Source organism: Dermochelys coriacea, chromosome 5 (genome assembly GCF_009764565.3).
Source record: "Dermochelys coriacea isolate rDerCor1 chromosome 5, rDerCor1.pri.v4, whole genome shotgun sequence".
Taxonomy (NCBI): domain Eukaryota; kingdom Metazoa; phylum Chordata; order Testudines; family Dermochelyidae; genus Dermochelys; species Dermochelys coriacea.
Genome location: NC_050072.1, coordinates 13,517,130 through 13,537,678, shown reverse-complemented (window position 1 = coordinate 13,537,678; position 20,549 = coordinate 13,517,130). Strand labels below are relative to the sequence as shown.

At 41.0% G+C, this 20,549-nt stretch overlaps 1 protein-coding gene across 1 annotated transcript in view; it reads left to right on the top strand.

The window, feature by feature from the left end:
- The window catches only part of ST8SIA5 (ST8 alpha-N-acetyl-neuraminide alpha-2,8-sialyltransferase 5), a 63,733-nt gene extending 44,956 nt beyond the window's left edge, over positions 1-18,777 (top strand). The window contains 8 exon segments of the mRNA XM_038402637.2: positions 3,287-3,373; positions 4,443-4,587; positions 11,912-12,024; positions 15,894-15,937; positions 15,940-15,985; positions 16,863-16,939; positions 16,942-17,188; positions 17,190-18,777. Of these exon segments, the coding sequence (XP_038258565.1) occupies positions 3,287-3,373; positions 4,443-4,587; positions 11,912-12,024; positions 15,894-15,937; positions 15,940-15,985; positions 16,863-16,939; positions 16,942-17,188; positions 17,190-17,328 (898 nt within the window). The 3' untranslated portion in view covers positions 17,329-18,777.
- Positions 18,778-20,549: the final 1,772 nt, after the last annotated feature.

The following is a 20,549-nucleotide window of genomic DNA, read 5'->3' as shown; positions in this document are numbered from 1 at the left end:
GGGGTTAGAGCAGGGTAACTTGGAATTAGGATTCCAGGATTCTAATCTCAGATCTGCCACTGACTTTAGTGTGTGATCTTGAGCAAGATGTTTAACCTCTCTGCCTCCGGTTGGAAACAGGGGATTGTAGTTACTTATTATTTGGATAGTGCCAGGTAGTAGTTTATAGACAGATATAAAATACAAAGTTCCTGCCTCCGGGTACTTAGAGCCTCAGTGATAACACTGACCTATTCAAAGGCCTAATTATTGTTTGTAAAGCGCTTTGAGATTTTCAGATGAAAAGGTGCTCTAGAAGTGCAAAGTATTGATAAAAACAGACATCTAAAGCAATAGCAACAACACTTTGCTGCTACAGCTCTGCATGAATCTTGGACGTACGTCTCCCTCATTGACTCTGCACTGGTAGCAAAGCTGGCTGCTGCCTTTCCCCCTGTAACTGGCACTGGATGAAGGACATTGGCATAGCAACTTTGTCTAGTTTGCTGACTCACAATGCTTAAAAATAAATAGTGAGAATGGGAACAACTTGCCAGGGTGCGTGCTGAAGGTGGTGAGTGCTGGAATTGTGTCCTCTTATATTGATAGCAGGGCACAGAGAAAATCACCTCTCTGTATCTTATCCAGTGGCACTCAGTTGTAAGTGGATTCCAATTTAATGGAATAGAATGAGCCTTGGATGTTCAGTTATAAATTATTTGTATTTCTGTGGTATCATAAGCTGTTTAACACAGCAAAGCTCTGTTTGCCACACTGGGTTCTTCTAATGTGCTTGTGGAATATTCTTTTCCCCTTAGTTATCCCTCAGGAATAATGGAAGATTTCCAAATTAGCATGCTCCGATGGGCCACAGAAGGTACAGTATGACCTAGTTCTTTAAGAGTGACTTCCACACTCTGGAAAGTCCTAAATTACACCAGTGTTAAATATAAAGCTATTCTTAAAATACCCTTGTTATTTTATTGAAAACCAGCATAGGGAGCATTCAAACCCCTCAAACCCAAAGAGAATGCACCAAGATCCAGCGGCCTCAAAGAGACATCAAACTTCATCGAAGTCCAAAAGGGAACATCACATATCCATTCTACCTAGGTATTTGTGAGTTCCCAGTCACCATGATATCTAGATACCAGATATTGAAGTTCACACATGATTAGACTAGGTAGGTAGGAGCAACTTCTGGAGCTTTAAGGTAATCCATGATGCTGACCATTGAAGTCCTCTTCCTTTTCCCAGAAGATATAAAGACAATCTTCTAATGTCAAATCTATAGACCAATCTGGCTCAGACTCTCAGCAGAAGGCTATTTTATGTTCTGCTCCATGAAATAACTTGAGCAGTAAGAACTTTCCCACTCTTAAGTACATTTTCTCTTGGTTCCCCCCCACTGAAAGCTTTTTTTTTCCTTATTGGAGTCTGCAGAGATGCCATAATGGTGAGGCTCTGACCTCCACAGCTGTCGGCTAATATACTACACACAGGATTATGGCTTCGGTGGAGGGACAGGCAGCAGAGAAGCTGGGTTGTGAGGCAGAAAGTATGTGTTACAGCACATCCAGGTGCAATGGCATGAAGTTAAGCAAAGGAAAATTTAGGCTGGATATCAGAAACAAAAATTCTTCCAAATGTTGACTGCGGAATAGTTTCCCTAAGGGAAGTGGAGAGAGTCCCATCGCTGGAGACAATTAAAACTAGAGTGGACAAAGCACTAGCAAAAAATACAGCTGGAAAAAATCTTTAACTGGAAGAGATGCACTAGGGGCTTGATCCAACCTCCCTTGAAATCGATGGGGACTTTTCCCATTAACTTCAAGAGTAGTTGTTGGGTCTTAGGCATTGCCTGCACTGAGGATATGCTCTGGTTACAGCCATCAGTGGCCAGCCACCAGCGTAGCTACCCCAGTGCATCACTGAGTGTACATGTACATTTGAGCTGGGAGGCTGGTCTCCCAGTTTCAAGCAGGGTTATGTTGCAGGGGTGGAAATCACAGTTTATAGTAGTTTTACATGTACATTAGGAGTTTGCACAGGTGCAGCTACCCTGATGGCTGAAATTCCTAGTGTGGACAAGGCCTTAGAGGAGAACTTGAGGGCTTATACTTGGATAATGGGATTTTCAAAGGGTTCTGAAGAAACTGGGCACCAAATTCCCTTAGGCCCATTGAAATTCCCAGCCCAAATCTTTTCCAGATCTTATCTCTGTGGTTCCATAAATTAGCCATCATTAGCAAGTGGAATCCAGAAAATCACACACAAAGGATCACCTTGTTTTTTAAACGTTCTGTTTCTCCAGTTTTCTTTCAGAGTTGAAGGAAGAGAATCTGAAAGTATAAGTGTGATTAAAAGAGAAACAGGCATAAATAGGATGTGTGTATTGACATTAACTGCCACTGCTTAATCAGACTTCAGGGTCTGTCATTAATGTAGAGATATAACATTCGTAGTCTGGTGGACAGGACACTGGACTTGGACAGTTCTGTACTGTTCCTGTCTTTGTTACTGACTTCTGCATGACCTCATGCAAGTCACTTCACTTCTTTGTGCCTCTTTCCTCTCCTACCCTTTGCCTGCCTTGTCTGTTTAGATTGTAAACTGTAAATTGGGGCAGGGAATGTGTTTGTACAGCACCTAGCATAATGGAGTCCCAATCCTGTCTGGGGCCCAGTAGGCACTATTGTAGTAGGAATAATAACAGTAAGAAGAACCATAGTGTCACATTCCGGGGTACAACCCAGACCAGCGAGGGGTTGTGCCTCACCATGCTTTGGTGTGCAGTTCCCAACTTGGGCCACTCACAAGCAGCCTGCCAGCATGCAGGTCACACCCTGAGTGTCTGTGTATAACAGTAGCCCTGGTCTAGCACCTCTGACCCCATCAGTCTGTCAGCAACACACCAATTGCACTCTGGCTTCCAGCAACCTTGGTTACTACTTGCAGGGTGACCCCAACATACTCCCAGTCCTTAATTTCCCGCAAAACATGTGTTCTGCACTCTCTCCTGGGCAGTTCAGATATTAAAGGTCCGTTGCCCCTGTAAAGGGTCAATAGTCAACAGTTTGCTACTTTTAACTGGAGTTACCAAATAATTCGGTTTACATACAACACTGTATTTTTTTTAGATTAAAAATAAAACAAGTTCATTTAAAGAGAGAGTTTTTAAGTGAGTCCAAGTATAAGCCATTAATGCAGAAATGGTTACAAGAGAAATAAAGATAAAGTGCTTCCTAGTAGCTAAAACTTAACAAATTAGACTTGGTTCAAGGTAAAATCCTTACCTTGTCTTTAGGGTGAAGCAAACTGAATTGTTTGACAGGTGGAAGAGTCTACAGAAGTGCAAATGGGAGATGAATGTGACAGAAGCCAACCTATTCAAGTAAGAAGGGTTTCTATTAATGAGACTATAGCTATCAGTAACTAACAGGGGTGAGTTTCGATGTAATCGATTATAAAGGAGTGATGTCATCACATATCAATGGTTGTTAAAGAGCAAGTAAAACACCAAGAGGCTGTTATTTTTTACCATTCATTATGATTGGGGAGACCAATGCATTGAAGTAGGTTTTGGTATTGTTAATTTTAAAAAAGTCAGGTAGCAGGAAGGGCTGAGGGCGGAAGAATGCTATAGAAGCACCCAAGACTCCCCCCCCCCCCCCGGGTGACCAAATGTCCTGATTTTATAGGGACAGTCTTGATATTTGGGGCTTTTTCTTATATAGGCGCCTATTCCCCCCCCTCCCCACCCATGCTGATTTTTCACACTTGCTACCTGGTCACCCTACCTGTGGAGGAGGGGGAATCTGTGCTGAGGATCCCCCCAGCATGTTCAGGGAGAAAAGAGATGGGGGCACAATCTGGGCCCTGGAGAGATTATGGAAGATCACAGGGAGTCAATGACCAACCACAGAACAGAACACTGGAGTCCTGTGCTCCAGTCCTAAACCAAGAGTTCATTGTGATGCTGCTTGCATCCAGAGTGCTGACCAAATTCTCAGCTGGTGTAAATGATTTCAGCTACACTGTCTTCAGCAGTAACATTGCTTTACACCAGCCGTGAATCTTCAGAATCATGAAATCTATAGTAAGAATAGCACATTAACCATAACATCATTGGGACAGCAATTTCTATCTGTATCAATACTCATTGTAAAAAGAAAAGGAGTACTTGTGGCACCTTAGAAACTAACAAATTTATTTGAGCATAAGCTTTCGTGAGCTACAGCTCACTTCATCGGATGCATCCGATGAAGTGAGCTGTAGCTCACGAAAGCTTATGCTCAAATAAATTTGTTAGTCTCTAAGGTGCCACAAGTACTCCTTTTCTTTTTGCGAATACAGACTAACATGGCTGCTAATCTGAAATACTCATTGTAACTCTTAGCTTTAATCCATTGGTTTAAGCTATTGGTTCATGTAAACTTCTTCACCTATTGTTCATTTGACAGGTCAACGTTGTCAAGATGTTGCAATGCCCCTGCCTTTCTGTTCACAACACAGAAAAATACTCCCCTGGGAACTAAATTGAAATATGAAGTGGATACAAGTGGAATCTTCCATATCAATCAAGAAATCTTCAGAATGTTTCCAAAGGTGTGTTACATGTCTGCATCCATTTGCTAAAACCTCACACTGTAGCTGTTGCATTAGACAAAGTCTTACATAGTAGTCAAGATTTAACCAACATTTTGAAATTTTTGCAAACATCCTTGCTCATGTTACCAGCATCTTCATTTTTCATATGATATTCCATTTATTTTTTCCTCTATCTAGTTGCCATCTGCTCCAGCTGGCATGCAATGTGTATTCTTTTGACTGCAGAATTTACTGACCACATGTTGACTGGCTAGTGAAATGGCTTTAGAAATCAGCATATAATGAAACTCAGTGACCAGAACTCAACAAGGACATGTCTGCATATTTTAAAAACCCTATTTGTCTGGGTCTGAGTCTTATTCTTCTTTGAAAATTTGAGAACTCAGTGATTTTTACCTTTTTTTCCATTTGCAGATTGTGAACATGTTGCAGAATTCTCAAATGTATTTATTAGAATTTATACACAAATTTCTTCAGCAAATAATCCTTGACCTGAAGAACATTACAATGTACAATTCTCAGTGCACACTGAAATTTAAGAGCAGAATCTAATTTATGTGACTATGAATTTTGTAACAAACCCACTCATCTCAAATTTTAAGATGTATGTTTGTGGAAATATCTGAAACTCATCTCTTTGCAGAGGACCAACACAATATTGATTTTAAGAACTTGTATGGCTGCCATTATCATAATATCCAAGCACCACACTATCTTTAACACATTTATCTTCACGACACCTCTGTGAAGTAAAGCAGTGCCATTATCCCCATTTTACAGATGGGATCTGAGGCACAGAGAGCCGGCCCTAAGGCCCAATTCCTCAAAATATTTGGATGCCTAACTTCAATTGAAATCAATAATTTCGATGGGTGTTAGGTATGTAAATACCTTTGAGGATCTGGGCCTAAGTGATTTGCCTGAGATCTTATAGGAAGTCTGTGGTGGGTGGAGCAAAGAATTGAATCCAGGTCTCCCAAGTCCCAAATCCAAGCTACTCCCCCACAGCCACCAGACCACTTTTACTCTCCAATGCTCATTCCCTCCCCAGATTATAAAAACATAAGAATAGCCACCCTGGGTCAGAGCAGCAGCCCATCTAGTGCAGTATCCTGTCTATTCAATTATCTTGAGTAATTTTGTATTGTCTTCATACTTTGCCACTTCACTGTTTACTCCCTTTTCAGATAATTTATGAATATGTTGAACAGCCCAACAGGTCCCAATACAGATTTTTGGGGGACCCTGCTATTTACCTCTCTCCACTGTGAAAACTCACCATTTATTCCTACCTTGTGTTATCTATCCTTTAACCAGTTACTGATGCATGAGAGGACCTTCCCTCTTATCCCATGATTGCTTACTTTGCTTAAGAGTCTTTGGTGGGACCTTGTCAAAGGCTTTCTGCAAGTCCAAGTACCAACTGAACCACCCTTGTCCATGTACTTGTTGACTCCCTCAGAGAATTCTAATGGATTGGTGAGGAGTTTACAAAAGCCACATTGACTCTTCTCCAACATATTGTGTTCATCTTTGTGTCGAATAGTTCTATTCTTTACAATAGTTTCAACCAATTTGCCTGGTACTGAAGTTAGGCTTATTGGCTTATAATTGCCATTATTGCCTCTGGAGCCTTTTTTAAAAATTGATGTTACATCAGCTATCCTCTAATCATCTGGTACAGAGGCTTAAGCAATAGGTTACATACCACCGTTAGGAGTTCTGCAATTTCATATTTGAGTTCCTTCAGAACTCTTGGGTGAATATCATCTCATCCTGGTGACTTACTTGTCACCAGGTTTGTTTCAAAACCTCTTCTATTGACACCTCAATCTTGGACAGTTCCTCAGATTTGTCACCTAAAAAACATGGCTCAGGTGTTGGGCTCTCCCTCACATCCTCTGCAGTGAAGACTGATGCAAAGAATTCTTTTAGCTTCTTTCAGAGTAGCAGCCGTGTTAGTCTGTATTCGCAAAAAGAAAAGGAGTACTTATGGCACCTTAGAGACTAACAAATTTATTAGAGCATAAGCTTTCGTGAGCTACAGCTCACTTCATCGGATGCATTTGGTGGAAAATCCTTCCCAAGGGATGTCTCTGTCTAAACCATGTGCTCCTCTGCTCCAGTTGGCTTTTCTGAGAACCTTAGTTAAAAAGTCTTCTATGATCTTTTAAATTTTACATGCCTGAAATCTGGTTCTGTTTAAACGCTGTTTAAGTTCCAGGTATGCCCTCAGAACAGTGTTTACATGAGACTTATGTCATGCATAAGTGTGGTGCGGGCCCTCCACATAAGGAAGGATTGACTTTTACCCAGTATGCCTCCATTTTAGCAAATAATTTAAATGCATGCTTAAAGTTAGGCACATGAGTAATCCAATCCCTGTTGCTCCGAGCATGTAAGAACATGTTTAATTCTAAACACATGCTTAAATTCATTAAAATCAAGAGAATGAAGGCATATGCTTAAATTTAAGCATGTGTTTAAGTGCTCTGCTGAATCAGGGCCTGTGTTGGTTTGTTGCATTAGTAATCCAATCAGGGACCAGCAATAATACCACATGATTTATGTAACTAACCAGCACAGTACAAATTGTGAATTGCACATTTTACAATCTTAGGGACAATTTGTGGTCAGCTTTCAGTGAATATTGAGCTGAAAAATTTCTATTTATTTTAAGAGTAATAGTGGGGCTTGTAGGTGAGTGGAAAGTGAAAACAGTCAAATCAAATTTACTTTTGAATTTGAATAAATGTTAGCCAAAACCCTTTCCCACTATTTACTTATTTCTAGGACATTCCATTGTATAAGAGTAACAAGATAGCCCAGCAGCACATTTCTATGGGGTTGTTATTGCTTTTCTGAGATGGACAGTTGTATTGTAAAAAGAAAAGGAGTACTTGTGGCACCTTAGAGACTAACAAATTTATTAGAGCATAAGCTTTCGTGAGCTACAGCTCACTTCATCGGATGCATTTGGTGGAAAAAACAGAGGAGAGATTTATATACACACACACAGAGAACATGAAACAATGAGTTTATCATACACACTGTAAGGAGAGTGATCACTTAAGATAAGCCATCACCAGCAGCGGGGGGGGAAAGGAGGAAAACCTTTCATGGTGACAAGCAAGGTAGGCTAATTCCAGCAGTTAACAAGAATATCAGAGGAACAGTGGGGGGTGGGGTGGGAGGGAAAAATACCATGGGGAAATAGTTTTACTTTGTGTAATGACTCATCCATTCCCAGTCTCTATTCAAGCCTAAGTTAATTGTATCCAGTTTGCAAATTAATTCCAATTCAGCAGTCTCTCGTTGGAGTCTGTTTTTGAAGCTTTTTTGTTGAAGTATAGCCACTCTTAGGTCTGTGATTGAGTGACCAGAGAGATTGAAGTGTTCTCCAACTGGTTTTTGAATGTTATAATTCTTGACGTCTGATTTGTGTCCATTCATTCTTTTACGTAGAGACTGTCCAGTTTGGCCAATGTACATGGCAGAGGGGCATTGCTGGCACATGATGGCATATATCACATTGGTAGATGCGCAGGTGAACGAGCCTCTGATAGTGTGGCTGATGTGATTAGGCCCTATGATGGTATCCCCTGAATAGATATGTGGACAGAGTTGGCAACGGGCTTTGTTGCAAGGATAGGTTCCTGGGTTAGTGGTTCTGTTGTGTGGTGTGTGGTTGCTGGTGAGTATTTGCTTCAGATTGGGGGGCTGTCTGTAAGCAAGGACTGGTCTGTCTCCCAAGATCTGTGAGAGTGATGGGTCGTCCTTCAGGATAGGTTGTAGATCCTTGATGATGCGTTGGAGAGGTTTTAGTTGGGGGCTGAAGGTGATGGCTAATGGCGTTCTGTTGTTTTCTTTGTTGGGCCTGTCCTGTAGTAGGTGACTTCTGGGTACTCTTCTGGCTCTGTCAATCTGTTTCTTCACTTCACAGGTGGGTATTGTAGTTGTAGGAATGCATGATAGAGATCTTGTAGGTGTTTGTCTCTGTCTGAGGGGTTGGAGCAAATGCGGTTATATTGTAGCACTTGGCTGTAGACAATGGATCGAGTGGTATGATCTGGATGAAAGCTAGAGGCATGTAGGTAGGAATAGCGGTCAGTAGGTTTCCGATATAGGGTGGTGTTTATGTGACCATCGCTTATTAGCACCGTAGTGTCCAGGAAGTGGATCTCTTGTGTGGACTGATCCAGGCTGAGGTTGATGGTGGGATGGAAATTGTTGAAATCATGGTGGAATTCCTCAAGAGCTTCTTTTCCATGGGTCCAGATGATGAAGATGTCATCAATGTAGCGCAAGTAGAGTAGGGCATTAGGGACGAGAGCTGAGGAAGCGTTGTTCTAAGTCAGCCATAAAAATGTTGGCATACTGTGGGGCCATGCGGGTACCCATCGCAGTGCCGCTGATTTGAAGGTATACATTGTCACCAAATGTGAAATAGTTATGGGTCAGGACAAAGTCACAAAGTTCAGCCACCTGGTTAGCCGTGACATTATCGGGGATACTGTTCCTGACGGCTTGTAGCCCATCTTTGTGTGGAATGTTGGTGTAGAGGCTTCTACATCCATAGTGGCTAGGATGGTGTTTTTAGGAAGATCACCAATGGACTGTAGTTTCCTCAGGAAGTCAGTGGTATCTCGAAGATAGCTGGGAGTGCTGGTAACGAAGGGCCTGAGGAGGGAGTCTACATAGCCAGACAATCCTGCTGTCAGGGTGCCAATGCCTGAGATGATGGGGCATCCAGGATTTCCAGGTTTATGGATCTTGGGTAGCAGATAGAATACCCCAAGTCGGGGCTCCAGGGGTGTGTTTGTGCGGATTTGTTCTTGTGCTTTTTCAGGGAGTTTCTTGAGCAAATGCTGTAGTTTCTTTTGGTAACTCTCAGTGAGATCAGAGGGTAATGTCTTGTAGAAAGTGGTGTTGGAGAGCTGCCTAGTAGCCTCTTGTTCATACTCCGACCTATTCATGATGACGACAGCACCTCCTTTGTCAGCCTTTTTGATTATGATGTCAGAGTTGTTTCTGAGGCTGTGGATGGCACTGTGTTCTGCATGGCTGAGGTTATGGGGTAAGCGATGCTGCTTTTCCACAATTTCAGCTCGTGCACGTCGGCGGAAGCACTCTATGTAGAAATCCAGGCTGCTGTTTTGACCTTCAGGAGGAGTCCACCCAGAATCCTTCTTTTTGTAGTGTTGGCAGGAAGGTCTCTGTGGGTTAATATGTTGGTCAGAGGTGTGTTGGAAATATTCCTTGAGTCTGAGACGTCGAAAATAGGATTCTAGGTCACCACAGGACTGTATCATGTTCATGGGGGAGGAGGGGCAAAAGGAGAGGCCCCGAGATAGGACAGATTCTTCTGCTGGGCTAAGAGTATAGTTGGATAGATTAACAATATTGCTGGGTGGGTTACGGGAACCATTGTTGTGGCCCCTTGTGGCATATAGTAGTTTAGATAGCTTAGTGTCCTTTTTCTTTTGTAGAGAAGCAAAGTGTGTGTTGTAATGGCTTGTCTAGTTTTTTGTAAAGTCCAGCCACGAGGAAGTTTGTGTGGAAGGTTGGTTCTTTATGAGAGTATACAGTTTTGAGAGCTCATTCTTAATCTTTCCCTGTTTGCTGTAGAGGATGTTGATCAGGTGGTTCTGCAGTTTCTTTGAGAGTGTGTGGCACAAGCTGTCAGCATAGTCTGTGTGGTATGTAGTTGTATTGTATGTCCTTCAGTCTCATGCCTTAGGAGCAACATGTGAAGTTCACTATAAATAATCACCTAGAAATTCATTTCACATCACTATTCCATCTGGATGTGTATTTCATTATGAAATTACTTATAAAATATGTACGTGCCAATAGGAGCATTCTTATGCTTATATAAGCACGTCTCTACCATATTCATAGAGTGTCAGCTCTCCTGAGCTTTGCCTCACACTTCTCAGACCCTAAGGGTCTAATTCTGTCCTTGGATATGTGATCATAACTCTCATTAACTTCAGTGGCTGCTCCATACATTCATCTGAGAGCAGAATTTGTCCTTTAGGATACAGAAGAGATGCTTGATGCTTAGACACTAGCCCTGCAAAGGCTTATGCATGTGCATATTTTTATGCATTGTAAGTAGTTGTGTTGACTCCAGTGGGATGACTCATAGGCCCATATCCTCAAAGGTACTTAGGCTCTTTGCTTCCATTGATTTCAATGGGCCGGGGTGTTGAAGCTGAAGCAGATGCATAAGTCTTTGGAAAATCGGGGCCTTAAATTGTAAGCCATCTTTGTGTTATGACAGTAGAGGTCTTAGCACAATGGGGCCCAATCCCTGATTAGGGCTTCTGGGCACTACCTCAGCACAAGTACAGTAGAACCTCGGGAATGGAGGTTGTTTGTCACTCTGAACTGGTCGTAACTCTGAACAAACATTATCATTGTTCTTTCAAAAGTTTACAGCTGAACATTGACTTAATACAGCTTTGAATCTTTACTATGCAGAAGAAAAATGCTGCTTTTAAATATCTTAATTTATACGATACAAGCACAGAAACAGTTTCCTTTCCCAAATTTTTTTTTATAAAGTTTCCCTTCTTTTTTAAAAGTTTTAGATGTTTAACACAGTACTGTACTGTATTTGCTTTTTTGTTGTTGTTGTTGTTGGCCTTGCTGCTGCCTGATTGTGCGTTTCCAGTTCCAAATGAGGTGTGCAGTTGACTGGTCAGTTTGTTACTCTGGTGTTTGTAACCCTGAGGTTTTCTGTAGTAAATAATAATTACAATGCTGTTATTACAGCAAGAGATATCCAGAATCCAGGTTCGGTTCTGATAAGCATCCCAAACATTCTCCCTTTCTCTGACCTATGCAGACCTCTTGAATCTTCTAAACTATACCAGCTGTTTCATGGGATCAGATTTTCTGGCATTTAAATCAGGACAGAAAATCATAGAGCAGTGTTTTTTAGGCAATTTATAATATAATGCCTGTGATAGATTGAATCTATGGTTTTGGTCCCCATCTGGAAACTAGAAGTGAAAGAACATCTCTAACATTATGTAAACTTACACATTCAGTTCTAGATATTGCCTAAAGGTTCAGGTGTTCTTTCTTTCTCTGAACCAGTTTCCCACAGCATCTGTAACTACAGTGAGAATGGTCATGTCACTTCATATAAACATGTATCCTGGGATTATTGGACCCCAGGGAGGGACCAGTGGTCATTGCCTATTATTATTCCATCCATCTGATTTTCATTCAAGATACAGCTGCAGAAAAGGGAACTGCTGCCACATGCAGGTCTCAGGAAAGTAACTGGTTTGTTCTCATTTTGCTGTAGGATATGCCGTACTATCGCTCCCAATTTAAGAAATGTGCTGTGGTTGGGAATGGAGGGATTCTCAAGAACAGCAGATGTGGACAGGAGATTGACAGTGCAGATTTCGTATTTCGGTAATCATCCTATAGTACAATTCTTTTAGCATTGTATAGTACTAAATAAAAGATTACACATCTATTCTTTCTTACGTTGGAATATAGGAATTGCCAAAATGGAACAAATGATCCAGCTAATGAATATCCCTGTTTTTTGGCAATGGTTTAGAAGAAAAACCACCAAATAGACAATTATGAAGTACATGTCTGTGGGGGTAATTTCTTCCTAACTCCATGCAGTTAGTTGCTGGTTTATGTCCTGAAGGCGGATATCCCTATACATTTCATCCTCCTTATTGTAACTCAGGAGGTTATTTTTATTATTCATATAATGTCTTTTAGTATTGTAGCTGTGTTGGTCTCAGGATGACAAAGTGGGTGAGATGATTTGTTTTATTGGACCAGCTTCTGCTGTGGGAAGAGCCAGAGACAGGCTTTTGAGCTACACGGAGCTCTTTGAGAGCTGTCTCTGTCTCTTCCCCAGAAAAAGTTAGTTCAATAGAAGATTTTATCTCACCCACCTTGTCTCTCACTGATCAATGTCTTTGAATCCTATAAACTCTTTGTCTGTGTTACATTTGAGTCAGTGATTCCAAAGATTATTTATTGTGTTGCATAAATATTTCTTTTTACATTTTTGCCTTTATTGGACCAGATTCTGATCTTAGGTTACATTAAAGTCAGTGAATTACCCTGATTTACACTGGTGAAAATGAGATCAGATTCTGGCTGATTAACTTTTAATTTCATTGGGTGTCCAGAGATAATTAGGAAACACCCTATGAGTCTTCTTTTCCTCTGTCCATTACTATATATACCTCTGTCATGTCATCTTTTGTATTCTCACTAAAATAAACAGTTGTGATCTTTTTATATCCATTCCTCTGTGCCTCTAGTAATTTTGTTTGGCTTTTCAGGCTAGTTTCTATTTTTGCTATATCCTTCTGGAGACAGGGTAAACAAAACTGAATTTATATAGAGTCCCACCTATTTGTATTGATCAATACTATTCCTGTCACTTTGATTGAAATAAGCAGCTGATCTTGTTATGAATTTAGATTGCCAACCATGAGTAGGTGAATGGCAGCATGTACAGCAGAAGTCATAACATTAGTGTCTGCATAATGCAACTTTTAGGTTGTAATAATCTTTTTGACTCTTTTTTTTTTCTGTGATCTCATTCAGAATGTTGACATTTCTGTTACACCGTGACTTTCCATAGCCTGTATTGACCTTACCTGCCCAGAGAGATGGAAGTGATCAAGATAAAAAATGGAAGTTGTGATCTATTGATACTAATGATTAGGTTCCTGGAGTTTGATCAAATAAAAAAAAGAGCATGTCAAAAAATTACTGAATTTCAATGGAAACAATTGTAATATTTAGGATTCTCATACAAGAAAGTGGTGTGATGTCTAGAAGGAAGATAGGCTCTGATTAAGAACTGCACATGCTCAAATCCAGAAGTCTGTTCAGAACAGAATTTCACATGTGCTTAACTTTAAGCACATATTTAAGTTCTGTTGATGTCAATTTTGAAGTAAAGCATGTGCTTAAGTGCAGCCCTGAAGAGGCATGTTTTCTGAACTGATGCCAAATTGCTTCACTGTGGGACGATGATCATCTCATTTTGCCATAAAAACTGCTCAAAAATACATTGCAGGACATCCAAAGAACTCTGCTGAAGTCAGTGGTAATGATGTTGATGCCCATTTTAACACTGACAGAGAAGTTTATGTTTAGAAGGATTTTGAAACTTTTTTCCCCTCTAGAAAACAAATATAGACCACAATGGGTTTTATTTTAGATTATTATGGAATTTCCATTTATCACCAGTTGCTGTTGCCTAACTCCACCTACTGACCAAATAGGAAAACTACATGGAAACACATCAAACATATTTGGAGTAGATCCCTGGCAGGTTCTTGCACAAAATGTTATGATTTTATGGTTCTTGCACAAAAAATATGGTTGGTTTAAGCTGATTTCATTATTTTATAAGATGTTTTCTAATTCAACAAATAGAATTTGCCCTAATGTATTTCTGTATTGTACTGATACTTGCTACTCGTTGGGTAATTAAGAAAATTAAAAATTGAGTATTTGGGGAATATTTGGGGAATCTTCCTAAAAGTGAGTTCTAATAGGCTATGGAATAAGTTGCCAAGGGAATTAGTAGAACCCAACTTACTAGAGAAATTTTGAACTAGACTGGACAAAATAGCGAAGAAATATTAGGTCAACTAAGTGCCAAGCCACCAGCTGGATCTGAGCCCCTGCCAGCTTCAGGGTTTGGGGGGGAGGCCAGGGCCTCAGAGCGGAACATGGGCCGGGCCATGGCCTGGGTTAGGGGAGGCTTAGCCTGCCCTTGCCTTTGATACCCACCACCCATAATTCTGGGGCCACTAGGGTGCCATTCCAGCTGACCAGGTCCTCATGCACAATGGTTGGATCCATTCTGGGTGCAGCACCCAGCACCTGGCCAAACTCCTCATAAAACAGGCATGATTTTGACAAGTCCCCAAGGTGCAGTTCTGGTACCTGGTTTTCCGGTACTCACTCTTGAGCCACTTAACTCACTCCCTGCACTAGTCACTGGTTTGGTATATTTGCAAAGCTGCCAGCTTCTTCACTATTTGTTACTGTGTGTGGTCATTCCTGGTCCTCTTACTGAAGTCTACAGTTCTGCTGGCCTTGCACCAGAGAGTATCCAAAACCAGGCTGTGCTCCTGTGACCATGAAGCAGCACGCTTTGCAGAAAGGCTTGTTCTGTTCTATCTCCATTGAAAACACAGAAGGCTCTCTGATGGTGTGTAGGCAGCTCAGTGATCAGAAGACAATGGACGGGTTAACGCTGACTTACTGAGCTGCTGACGTACACCGAGGGCGGTTACTGCTGTTTTCTATAGAGTAGATTGAAGATTCTAGATAGAGAAGACAAAGGAAGATATCAAGGACAAAGGAAGTTGGTCTATTGGATTGTGGAATACTTTTTGGAGGACTCCCAGGACTTGAGTCAAGCGGGACAGCGTGTACTCTGCAAAGCAATAGGGCTTGAAATCTGGGTCAGGGTCCTGGTACCCTGTGTCTGAGCCCTGGGTTAGCATGATTTGTGTGTGGACAGATGTGGGGTTAGGTTTGAGCCAGAGTCTGAGCCTGAGCCTGGGCTCACATTCCAATGGTAGTGCCTCAGTTTCTCATCTGTACAATAGGGAGAACAGCACTGCCCTACCCCAGGGAGTGCTGTGAGCATAAATACAAATAAGATTTTGAGTTGCTTCAATAGTATGGTAACAGAAGGCATATAAGTGTGTAAATGCCAGTGTTACCTAATTTATATTTTAGCTTTTTAGTAAAAAACGCTTAAGTATACACAATATAGATGGAGATATTTGAGGAACCCTGGGGTTTAGAGATTAGTTTTTCTTGGAGTCTCATCCAGATATTTCTGGCCATAAATATAATGAGAATCAAAGCCAATGAACTGATTAAGAGGGAAATGTTACTAACAAGCAATGGACATTTCTGAAGGGTGCATGTGTGTGTGTTAACATTCGCATGAGCAAGGGAGGAGTAAATATTTTCTTCTTACAGCTGCTGACATTACAATTTGTGACCTGTAGTGTGCAGTTTAAGCATCAACTCATTTTAGAATCAGAGAACTGTAGGACTGGGAGGGACCTCAAGAAGTCATTTAGTCCACGCCCCATGCTAAGGCAGGAGCAAGTATACCATGGTCCGTCAGATTATGTATACCATGATCAGATTTTTAATTCACAGGCTATTTCTAAATTTTGCTGTTATACAATGTTAAAACACAGTTCCATATTTTCATCCTGAACAGCTGCAAGGCATTCTTGAACTTACTTTTTACTTCTTTCCTTTAGATGCAATTTACCTCCTGTATCTGAGAAATATATAGTGGACGTTGGTGTAAGACAGACATCGTGACAGTCAATCCCAGCATTATTACTGAAAGGTCAATTCATTTATTTTTTTAAACCCCTTTAGGACTTTCTCCTGTCTTCGCAAAACAGACAAGCAAACGTGTCACAGAAAATCTGGCTGCAGTTAGACAGACCTAAAGGATCAATCGTGTAATATGCTGAGCATTCTGGCCCCAATCCACCAAAGCACATAAGCACATGCTTAAGTCCACTGAAATCAGCAGCATGTGCTTAAAGTTAAGCAGGGCCTTATGTGTCCCAGTAAGTCAATGGCACCAGTCATATGCATATTGTTAATTGCATGCTTACATGCTTGCAGGACTGGGGCCTTAGGGCTACATCCTGCTTGCCTCACTCAAGAAGACCATTCAGTGTGTCTCCTTGCATGAGTAATGTGACTGGGATTTGGCCCCAACAAATACAAGCTTCTTTCAAACACATTACATTTTAGATGTTCACTAAAATTTCTGCTCTGAGGTGATACTAATTCTTGTACATACATATCGAATACCATTGGTAAAAACATTTCAAATTAAAGTTTTCTACCTAAATTTTGATGGAAAATATAAGGGATGACATTTTTGTGGACACTTTTTTTCTCATTTTTTGACCACTAGTCAAGAATTATTGGCTGGGAAAGGAAAAATATATTCATGATTTCTCTCTCCCCCCTCCCCCTTTTTTATTACCAAAACTTTTAATGACATATTTCCTGCCATCTACAGAGCTAAGTACATTTTTGTTTGTCATTGAAACATCATTCAAAAGAAATTTTGCAAGCAGCACTATTATTAAGATCAGGGGGGGTTTCATTGTGTCAGGGAATCTTTATTGAAAGCTTCTTGTTTGTTAGTTTAAGTCATATTGAACCTCACCGCCTGATCATCACTTGTATCCTTTGATCTTTAGATTCCATAAACTGGAGAAATGGAGGAAACCTTTCTATGATGTGCTTCAGGTTTATGAAAATGCATCGGTGCTGCTGCCTGCTTTTACAACACCCGCAACACGGATGTCTCTATCCGGGTCAAATACGTCTTGGATGATTTTGAATCTCAGCAAGCTGTCTACTATTTCCACCCTCAATATCTCATCAATGTCTCGCGCTACTGGCTCGCTCAAAGGGTGCGTGCCAAACGGATTAGCACGGATTGATTCTGGTGACTGCTGCCCTGGGAGCTCTGTGAAGAGGTCCACCTTTTTGGCTTTTGGGCTTTCCCCATGACCCCTCAGGGATTTTATAACTCACCATTACTATGACAATGTCAAACCTCACCCTGGCTTCCACGCAATGCCCTCAGAAATCTTCAACTTCCTCCACATGCACAGCAAGGGGATCCTGCGGGTTCATACCGAGACTTGCAGCTGCTGTTGATGATGATGATGATTTTTCCTCTGATGTAATGTGCAACAGGAACTCAGTTTAGTGTAGAAGAGTTTTATTATATCTTGAGATTATGCAATTACTGTTCTATATTGATTTCTCAAAGCATTGCATCTATAGAAGCTGGGATCCAGCATCCTTCCTGCTAGTTGAGGTAGGGTTATGTGATTTGGGTGAAGTGAAACTTGTCCATCATAGGATATGCACTGCCCTGAAAATCAGACCAAGAAGCACATTTCCAATAGGTTTAGAGATATACAGAGCACATTAGTGTAGCTATCATGTTCACTTTCAGGAAAGCACCAAACTGAACCCATTGGGTAAAGCGAATTTTAGTATATACTGCAGGGCATTAGAAAGGTGTTTTGACTCATAGACAACTGGGGACATTGCTGATTTTATTGAAACTGCTGTTCTCTTGCATTAGGGTTTTAAAAACAAATTCTTTAAGCATTATTGTAGTTGTAAGGGGAGAGGTATAAGCTGTGGTCTTTATTGTGTAATGACGCATAGCATCGATGAAACATGTCTGTGTAATATCTCATGGTCAGGTTAGCTCATTGGTTAGAAGCCAGGGAGGACAGAACAGGTGGTTAAACTGCAATTCCCAGCAAAATGTAACTGCATCAATCTTATCAAATCATAGCTTCCTCTTCTTTGTTTTCCCACATACCTCTTACCCGCCTTCCTCCCTTCCCCAAACACATTTTCTTCCTCAGAGCCTGAAATACTTTCCCTCTAGCTTAAAAAAGCTAATGGTGTGTGTTTGCTCCTGCAGTCACCAGCTCTGGACTTTGACTATTCTTAGCAAAGTAATATATTGGTCCCATAGAATTCTGCCAGGGCATGTGAATAGTTCTCTTGAAGCCCATGAGACTATTCTACATGAGGTTTGCAGAACTGATTTTTGGGTTCATACGGCACCAACCATAGGAGACAACAAGGCTCTTCTTGCAGATTATTTTTTCCGGATTATTTTGATGAAGCACCAGAATGATGAGGTACTTCCCCCATTGGGAAAACTTTCTAGTTACTTAATATTTACAGCAGCTGGTGGAAAGTAAATGCTGTTGGCTGGAGGGCTGGGAGGAGATAGAAATGAAGTTAAACAATGGAGTCACTTCTCATAGTTCGTGTGTGTTTAATTTAAAGTTATAAATTTAGAGACCTTAAGTGTATGAATTAGACATTGTCTTCTGTTGGGGACATGGTTGTGAGTGTTATCCCATCTTAGCGCTAACCTACACTTAAAGTTTTACCATCATAACTATGTTAGGGATGTCAGAGGGATTTTTTGCTCATATAGTTATGCTGGTAAAAGCCCTAGGGTAGCTGCAGTTTTATAAAAGGTGCCTTATACTGGTACAGTTTATTTCAGTTCCCGTATGGAAATTTGTCTATGAGTCAAATCTCCTTCCTTTGAAGTTTTTAAGGTCAGGCTTGACAAAACCCTGGCTGGGATGATTTAGTTGGGGTTGGTCCTGCTTTGAGCAGGGGGTTGGACTAGATGATCTACTGAGGTCCCTTCCAACCCTGATATTCTATGATTCTATGATTCTTTGATCAGCTATCCTGGTATAAGCACTTTCATAACATTACAGGTGTGTCCACTCTATGGGATTTTTCTGTTTAAACTATGCTGCCATAATTAAAGTGGCAAATGTTTGAAGTACAGAAAAGCCCTTAATTGAAATGTTTAGCAGCCTCCTAGATAGTATCAGTAATTTGATAAACGTGTACAATCTAACCTGGCTCAGTGTTTTCTAGGTCTAAATAATATGGAGGGTGGACCCTGGGACCTGGCCTTCTCCCCTAGATTATAAGATTTGTAAAATGAGTAGTTTAATATTTCCACAGGTATCTTATATTTGCAATATTTGTCTCCATATTGAGCTAGCCACACCTCTTCTGGCCTATATGGCAGATGCCATTTTGGCAGTAGATAGAAAGCACTTAACCACTGAAAAACAAAGGTGTGATTAAAGAGAGGTTAAAAGGCATAGTAGAGAGAGAACCCTTCTGTTTATTGTTGCCAGTTCTGCTGAGGTCTAATTCTTGATCTGTTGATGTCAATGTTGATGCCAAGTTAGTTTCATACACTGAACTTCATGGAATTTGTCTAGTTTGGGGAAAAGATTAATTTAGTTCACGGGACTTACTTTAATGGCCTGTAGTAGAGAGCTCATACCGCAGATTCCAGAGTTCTTAATGACTTCAGGATATTCTGATTCCTCATCCCTATTAGGGGTAGGCCAAGGATGTGGAAGTTGGGATTATGTAGCCATCTTTTTCAGAAACCAAATTTGCCAAATCTGACAAGCTCTCTCCCTTCACAGCCCTATTCCAACACTGTTTCCTTCCCTCCTTCCTTCCCTCCCTCTTTCTGACCCTGAGATCTTTCTTCTGCCATTTGACTTTAATCCGTCAACCTCTCTCCCCCTAGCTATTTATCATATTTCTATCAATTTAGCATCTAACCCTTCTTACCTCCTTTCATTCTGGTCTCTCTTTCTAAAGGCCAATTTGAAGTCAAACACAAACTTATTGATTCTAGTAGCAGGAGGCCTAATTCTCTATCTCCATTGACAACTGCACTTTACTTCTTATTTTCCAGGCCCACAACCTTGGTGTTATCTTAGACTCTTCTTTCTATGTATATCCAGTCTCTCACCAAATTGCCTAAATTCGCCTTGCTGAATAGCAACAATATCTGCTTTTTCTCCAACCCCACCATTAATAGCGTACTTGCTGGTTCTCTCTCACCTTTATTACTGGAACTTGCTCCCATCTAGTCTCCCTGCTTCTCACCTCTACTTTCCAGTCTTCTTTCTGTTTCCCCATTCTGTCACATCAGTCCTCTCCTTAAGACCCTCCATTGGTCCCCTGTCTCTTACTGTGTCAAAATCAGTCCCCTACACAGCCCTGTGTGATCTCACCCCATTTATATCTCACATCTCTGCTTTCATTTCTCTCCCTCCCACATCCTCTGCCCATGCACTTCCCAAACTTTTCCCATGGCATCCTACATCTTTATAATGCTCTCACCTTCATGTCCCACTCACCTGAGACACTCTTGCTGTTCTCTCTCTCTTCCTTCAACTCACCTCTTCAAACAATACACTTTCTCATCTTCCTCACCTAAATTGTTGTCCAGTGTCTTGTCTTATTTAGATTTGAAGCCCTAGGTCAGGAAACATGCCTTAATTGGCATG